This window comes from Sycon ciliatum, chromosome 1, assembly GCF_964019385.1.
Source record: "Sycon ciliatum chromosome 1, ocSycCili1.1, whole genome shotgun sequence".
In the NCBI taxonomy this organism is placed as follows: domain Eukaryota; kingdom Metazoa; phylum Porifera; class Calcarea; order Leucosolenida; family Sycettidae; genus Sycon; species Sycon ciliatum.
In genome coordinates this window covers 93,059,052-93,066,700 of record NC_088643.1, presented here as the reverse complement: position 1 = coordinate 93,066,700, position 7,649 = coordinate 93,059,052, and the positions used below count along the sequence as shown (strand labels likewise).

At 46.7% G+C, this 7,649-nt stretch overlaps 1 protein-coding gene across 1 annotated transcript in view; it reads right to left on the bottom strand.

Annotated features, from left to right (window-relative positions):
* Positions 1–1,041: 1,041 nt before the first annotated feature.
* LOC135806552 (rab proteins geranylgeranyltransferase component A 1-like) overlaps positions 1,042–7,649 on the bottom strand; it is an 11,435-nt gene continuing 4,827 nt past the window's right edge. The window contains exons 8-15 of the mRNA XM_065320750.1: positions 7,012–7,118; positions 6,162–6,287; positions 5,054–5,155; positions 4,225–4,291; positions 3,681–3,783; positions 2,805–3,164; positions 2,336–2,484; positions 1,042–1,916 (exon numbers count right to left, since the gene is read on the bottom strand). Coding sequence (XP_065176822.1) covers positions 1,578–1,916; positions 2,336–2,484; positions 2,805–3,164; positions 3,681–3,783; positions 4,225–4,291; positions 5,054–5,155; positions 6,162–6,287; positions 7,012–7,118 — 1,353 coding nt within the window. The 3' untranslated portion in view covers positions 1,042–1,577. The remainder of the gene's footprint in view (positions 1,917–2,335; positions 2,485–2,804; positions 3,165–3,680; positions 3,784–4,224; positions 4,292–5,053; positions 5,156–6,161; positions 6,288–7,011; positions 7,119–7,649) is intronic.

Sequence of the window (7,649 nt, the reverse complement as noted above, 5' to 3'; positions counted from 1 at the left end):
TAAGAAATATCGGAAATAAGAATAGAAAGTCGCTTTTCAAACACCCACGCTATAACCGATACCTACTGCATGTGTGTATGTACACAATGCAGTACAACAGAGGACTCCCAGTTTCGTGTACTAGTAGTACAAACACTAGTCAGTGTATGTGTATTATGCATATTGAGTGCCCCATCTGGGGACATGCCCAGTGCCAATGGCATGACATACTAGTGTATGGCGAGCAAAGAAGGGTACAACATGCAGCAGTACCGGTACATGCATAGCTGTAGTGTGTATGTACTCACATGCCTGCTTGTCCACACAAGTACTTGAAGCACATACAAGCAAGGTGAGATATAGCTCTGTAGACAAAATCACCTCACAATGTACTTCAAACTCAAAGTACTGATCACAGTTATACAGTTAGTGTGACGTTGATCCCCTCTCCCCGTTATGCAGTCTGGTGAAAGTGGACTCCTTTGTCATGGTAATCCTCCATCACCTGGACAGCTCAGTCAGTTTACTACGGGTATGGCCAAGAGTATATAACCCCCCAAGAGTGTGCAACTCTGCATATGGGGTCTCCGACGGCGAAAACTCACATCAAGTGTCTCAGGCAAGTTCGTACTACGTACAAACGGAGGATAGCGTGCGCGCAATCCGATTATCTGCCACAATCATGCTGGGGATTTGCATACCCGCAGTGAGTTTCTGTCAGAGAGTGCTTTTTTTATTACTCCGCTGCTCGCAAAAAAACGGGCTGGAAACGTACAACTGCGAAACTGCACCACGTGATGTGAGTTTTCGCCGTTGGCGTACCCCATAGAAAAGGTATCAGGAGTTGCACACTGTTGGGGGGTTATATACTCTTGGTATGGCTGTACTGAGCTAGTGAGTGATTGTCTAGCCATATCCCACAACAGCAAGCATGGCTCACCCCTGTTGACAACAGAGGCAAATGGAATTGGAAATACAGCAGCTCCCCAATCACATGGCCAAGGGACTGCAATGCTTGATTTCAAAAACATTCTGAACTACAGTTCCAGTAGACGTCAAGTGTCAGGCATGGGTACAATGTTCAAGAGAAGATCACATTTTCTTTCCTTCTTCTGGAAAATACCAAATAAGCTCTGTCTGCATTGCATGCATTGGAATTGAAAGAAAAAATCTAGCAGCTCTCCATTCTTGGCACTGCACAGCAGTGAGGATGAAGTTCATGCATTCAGCGCTCAGCGATAGCAGCAAGTCATAGCGTAACACAGAGAGCAGCGGACAATTCCTTCATCAGGTTCACCAGTCTCATCACTACTACTACCAGCAGTAGTAAGTGTTATGTGGATTCGGACACAATACAGCCTGCGGTACTGTCTTTTAAAATGCATGCTCCTATGAACTGTGTGTGCTGCATCGTCCTTAGAAACATATCAAAACTTTCTTAGAAACTAGCGGACTATGCATGGATATAATTATACAAGGGACAAATTCCTACAGCTCATTCAGTATCTATCCCAATGTTATGCTGGGTGTTGTGCACATAGCTTGGCCTTGCCTGTGCCAAGCCGTTACTCATAGTGTGGCATAAGATAAAGGACATATCAATCTGATGTGCCGGTGGCGTCTGTACTTACTGGCATGTCAGAGCAGGAGGAGTTACCTTCAGTTGACGCTTCTGCTCCACCAGCACTGCTGCTCTTCTCTGCGCTGGAGGAGCCTGATGGCTGCTTGCACTCAGTCTCTTGCTCGTCACACTGTCCGGCTTCTGTGCTTTCCTGATGGTCATTGTCGTCTGCACGTTGCTCAGAGCTACCTGCATCTGTAGACTCCTTTGCCTTGTCGCCGTCATCGCCAGGCCGATCAAAACAAATATCCTCCGGCTCTGGCGCTGGCGGTAGGAACTCCTCTCCGGGGCATATCGTGTCAAACACTTCACGTGCCTATTGTGGGGCAACCAGGCAAGAATGACAGAGCAATGGCCAGTTAGAACAGATGTACAAAGACCATACCACGTTGCAGTATGGTCCAAGTGGTGGAATGTAGTGTGATCCAAGCACTGGGCAAAGCACATACAGTAACTGCTGCTGCATTGAAACAGAAAGGATCAATCATGCCATGGATATACAGCAGTTTAAAGGTACATCATATTACAAGTAGCGCCGGTCGCACTCTGTGATGCACTGTTCCTTGCGCTGACTGTGCATCAAGGTGGGTACTCTTCAGAGACGGGGTACTCTACAGGTACTTGACTGTGTACCGGTATGTAGAAAACTGTTGCTGCTGCTGCACGGCGTACAAAGAGATAGGACTAGCATTATCAGCGACATTGACAGCAACACACATGACTATATCAACTTACCTCTTTCACAAGGGATGAATACCCCAGCTCAGCATTGGTTGGTGTTGTGACGAATATGTTTTTTATGTGAACCCCGGATGCAGTGACCGGTGTGCAAACAGGATTGCTCTGATTGAAATAGAAACGCTCGTAGATTACTGGACGGGTATCTGATACAGTAGGACAAAGAACACACCAACAACACCATGAACATGTGCACAAGGTACAGAAAGCACAACATGTTCGCGGACACTACAACCAAACAACCTTACATGGGTGTGGACATGATAACTCCCGTGCAGTGAACCCCCACCCACACACCCACACCCACACCCACACACACCCACACACACGCACACACACACACACACACACACACACACACACACACACACACACACCCCCCCCCCCCCCACACACACACACACACACTCCAAATGGTTTGTACATGGATCACTCTTCCTGATGGATGTCATTCATTCAAACTCACCTTCTTGCTCAGCTGAACTCTCGGAGGCAGCAGGGGTTCCAGAAACGTCGGTGTTGCCGGGATCTGCACAGTCGTTGTCCAATTCTGGTTTGTCACTGCTTATGGCTGTGTCATCTTCCGGTGTGGCAGCTGTACAGGGTGCTGCTGTTCCCTCTGCCGCTGCTTCCGCTGGTGTGGCATCTGATCGAGCAGCAGTGTCTTCAGTTCCCTCAGATGCACTAGAACTAGCTTCAGTTGACACTGGTGGTGACGAGGGCGGAGGAGTTGTGGATACAGGACGTTTGCTGTTGAAGAATGTTTTCACAATGGCGGAGAAGTCTTCTTCCGCAGTGGACCCAAGGCTCGTCATTTGTACAATATCTAGACAAAGCAGGGAGCAAAAGAATGCGTCAGAAAGACTCCTAACGGCATACAGCACAAGACACTGCATCTTTCTTGGGATGTACAATCACGCATTGTTTGCATGGTGCCTGCTACAGCACAGGATACACACACACAATGCTACACCTTCACAATGAACATATGTAGCATCAATGAATACAGTACACTCTGTTGTTCTACATCAAGCCCATCATCTTGATCAAACATAGTGAGTTTGATGGCTGCTGCACATGCATGATAGCTCTGCAGCATGATAGCACATGCATGATAGCACACGCATGATACTATTGATAGGTCTGCAGCAGTTTTGACTCTCATAGACTAGAATCATACAAGTAGGAGGTCCATACTCATTCTCGTCAGATTCAGCAATTGGTCAGCCCACAAACTAACTGTATGCTGCAGCACACTACAATGAACCACAAACAGTAGTGCCGAAGGCAGAAGGTAATTCTAAGAACCTACAACATGCACAACATGCTGCTAAATACTCACAGCAGCCACTTGGACATGCTCCAGTAGAGGAGGGTAGCTCTAGCAAATGCGCAACATGTTGTGTCTTCATTTCCTCGCTTGGCGGAATGGTGAGCAGGAACGGCTAAATACACAACATATCACCAGAACACAGCTACCGGTACTCTATTTGTGCAAGCCAAAGAATTTTAAAGACAGAACAAAGGGAAGGTGGTAGCATATAAGAACAAGTCTGGATCCTTTCACGGTGCCTGTATTACTGAAATCATTGTAGCATTCTAGCACGATGTTGTGTTCACCGTAGCAACTGAAGCTGTTCTGAGAGTGTGTGCGCTGCTGCTACGTCAAGTACTTGTGTGCTGAACGGATCATGGCAAGCAATACACAATCTAATCTCTCTGCGTGCCTTTGCTGTGCGTTTGCTGTGCGCTTGCTGTGACTGACGTACCACAATCCTACAGTGTAAGAAACTAGTGCCAGCAGTGAGTAGAAATAGGAAAAGGGAAATGTGCTCATGTTCATTCAGTACAGCTCAGTATTCTGTACTGCTGAAATCTGAACTTACATCTTCAACACCGTCGGATGAGGACGGAGATAAGGACCGGTCCGTGATCAACACAAGCCGAGAAACCCTGAACCACACACACACATACACAGACAAACAGACAGACAGATACACGCGCACACACACACACGTACACATACAAACAGACAGACAGACAGGCATACAGACATACATACATACAAACACACACACACACAGCAGTCAGCACATCAGAAACAGTACATGCCTTCAATCAGGCACACGCCACTCCGGTACCTTTCACATGGAGATGACACTGATCACAAGAAGCACAGAGAACTGTACTGGACACGACCGCACTGATACAGTGTTACTACAGCTGTAACATCTGCATGACTCTCATATTATCTGTGCCGTCATTACAAGCTATGCAGCCTCTCACACTTTCTGCGCTCTCAGTACAGTGACGGATACCAAAAATAGAGTTGCCATCATCACACACAGTCACCCCTTGCTAATGTTGCTATGCACAGTCACAACCCTTGCTAATGTTGCTATGCACAGTCACCCCTTGCTAATGTTGCTATGCACAGTCACAACCCTTGCTAATGTTGCTATGCACAGTCACAACCCTTGCTAATGCAGTAATCCAGAAGTCAGCACACTCGATAAACCAGCACAGTTCTCAGCAACCAAAACACAGTTCTCAGCAACCAAAACGCCCCCAAATGTCCAAGAATTGATTCACCGTGCACATAAGGATTCTATTCATTCAAAAAGTACTTTGAAGCACACGCAACAGTATGACAGGTGAAATCCCTACAGCCGATTACAACAGAAAGCTGTAGGAAAGAAAACGTGGACAACTCACGAGTTTCTGTCAGTATGACTGTCTGTCCCATGTGATGACGCCTGAGCTTCCGACCGGACTTGCCATGACGACGGGCTGTACTCCTTGTTCATCACTATCCACCTTTTTTTTTTTTTTTTTTTTTTTTTTTTTAGAAAGAGAAGAAAACACAAACAAACGTCGCATAGTGAGCTTATGATCACTGCCTGAACAGAGCAGGTATACACATCGCATTCAAGAAGTCTACAGTAGACTAAAATATACTGTGATGCCTGGGAGCTCCAAGATGGTGGTGTCACTGAAAAAGCAAGTAAATCAGCAAGCATTGTTTCGGCAGGCATAAGCAAACAGAGAGCGAACAGGAGAAGTTGATTGTGCAGCAAGACAAAGACAGAGAATGTACAGTGTGTCATGCATACCCAGCAGTGCATGTTAAATTCCACCACCCCTAACCTATCGACATAATGTACTAACTGGGAGAATAAAAAAAAAAATGCTTGTAGGTGCAATGCACCTCAGTCAGAGGGTGCAAAAAGAAAAAAAGAAGAAAAAAGTTTGTTCCAGGAAGGGCACAACTGGTCATGGCGATACGAAGGAAGATCGCAATCATCAAACCAGTCCACACCGCTCGCCATGGAACTGGACACACACACGTGACACACACGCACACACCGTGGAAGGTGCAGCAGTGGTACTTGACCCTGTACTGGAGCAGCTGCTATTCCAAGCAACATGCCTCACACACCACACATGCTTGCTTACAAACAAGCTGCGTAGAGTGAGCAGGGAGAAGAGAGAGAGAAACGAGAGAGAGAGGAGAGTACAGAGTGGAAGAAGGCAAAACCTCCAGCCAATCCTGATGTTCCCACCGCTGATGACATAAACATTGTCTCTAGGCCAACCATCACAAACACGAGCAGCAGAAATCAATGAGAATGCACTGCTTGTGCTTGCTCAGATGTACCCATGTCTGCAGCAACAGTAACAGCAGTAACAGCAGCAGAGCCACTATCCACCAACTGCCAGAGTGCCAACATAGGGTACAGTGATCATCATTGCACACCAGCAGAGGCAAAAAACTTGGTGTATAAAACATACAGATGCTTCAGTGAGTCCACCTAAAACTTACTTGCATTTCAACTTCTGACCAAGGTTGCATACAGCCCCGGAGCAACGTTCCTCCTCTGATTTCGTTACCACCACCGATTTGAGTGACCGATTCAGCACAAAGATGCCTCCAAACACGGCTGACATTCTGCCAGGTATCACAAGCATGCGCACACACGCACACATAGATACAGATGCACACACAGTTATTTTTTGAAGGAAACAGTCAGGCGATGCCGTGTACATACGTTTAAAAAGCAAAAAAAAAGCGAGAATGTAGACAAACACAGGTACATCTGTGGGTACATCAGCTAAGGTACACTGCTGGCAACAGAAATCCGACCCCCAGAGCGGTGGGTTCACATTCTTTGCGATGTGAGCGCACCGCTCAGGGGGTCGGATTTCAGTTGCCAGCACTGTACTAGTAGGTAGGATACTAGCGCAGGTGATCGTTAGCCCGCTACGGACGGTATTGCTCTGGCCACACAGGGATAGAGACTATAGTTTTTTTAAATTTCTATAATGATGCATGGGTTCAAAACGGTTTAAACCAATCAACCAATGGCAGTCCAGTCCAACCAAACGTTTATGAGTTGGGACAGTTCTGGTTACTTCCTAGACATGCATGCATTACACACTTGCACATCTGCCCATCCTTCACAGGTTTGATAGATACACTATCAATCTACACAGCTACCCAGCAGCACTCCACACCTCCATACTCAGTGCAGCAGGTAAACCCACGGAAAATCAGTTGCGGAAGCAAACTTTTTAGCTCCGCTCGATTTGGAATTTCTGACAGTGTTTCATCATTGTCTTTGGACACCTTGGTTTGGGATGGCAATAAAATGAATAATTAAAAAGAAGCTTACCTGCAAAATGCTTGAGGTAGTTCACCACTGCCGTACATTGGCCAGAGGAAAGGTGTATTACCGTAGCGGCCTATTGAACGTAGGTAGTACTGCGTTGCTTTGAGTCCCTGCGAACAGCACATAATAATAGAAGTATGGCAAGTGATGCCTGGAAGTCGCTACAATAGCTACGGTTGTCATGCGCTGCCGGTGCGAGTTCTTAAGTGTTTTTACTCTCAGACTCAGACACGTGGTATTACCGTAAAGTACCGCCAGAGCGCCCCGGCATATCATCCTTTCGTGGTCGTATTGTGGAGGTGGTCTGCTGTCTGTAGGTCATACGACATGGACCTTGTACACATATTGCACGTTTTGCAGTCAATCCGTACCTTCGAGCGGACACAAGCTCCACACAAAAACCTGCCAAGTGTGACCTTAGTACACTAAGATTCTTACATCGTACAAACTTCGTTGCACTCTGCCATACGATTTTCCTTCCTCTGGCTGTAAAATCAAGGTGGGGCGCTCTCGCGAGACGGGGCGCTCTGGCGGTACTTTACGGTATTCGTGTACAGTAGCCAGTTTGAATACACTTACAGTATGAAAGACACAAAAGACTGGAAGTGCTCACAAAAGACTGGAAGTGCTCATACCCTGAA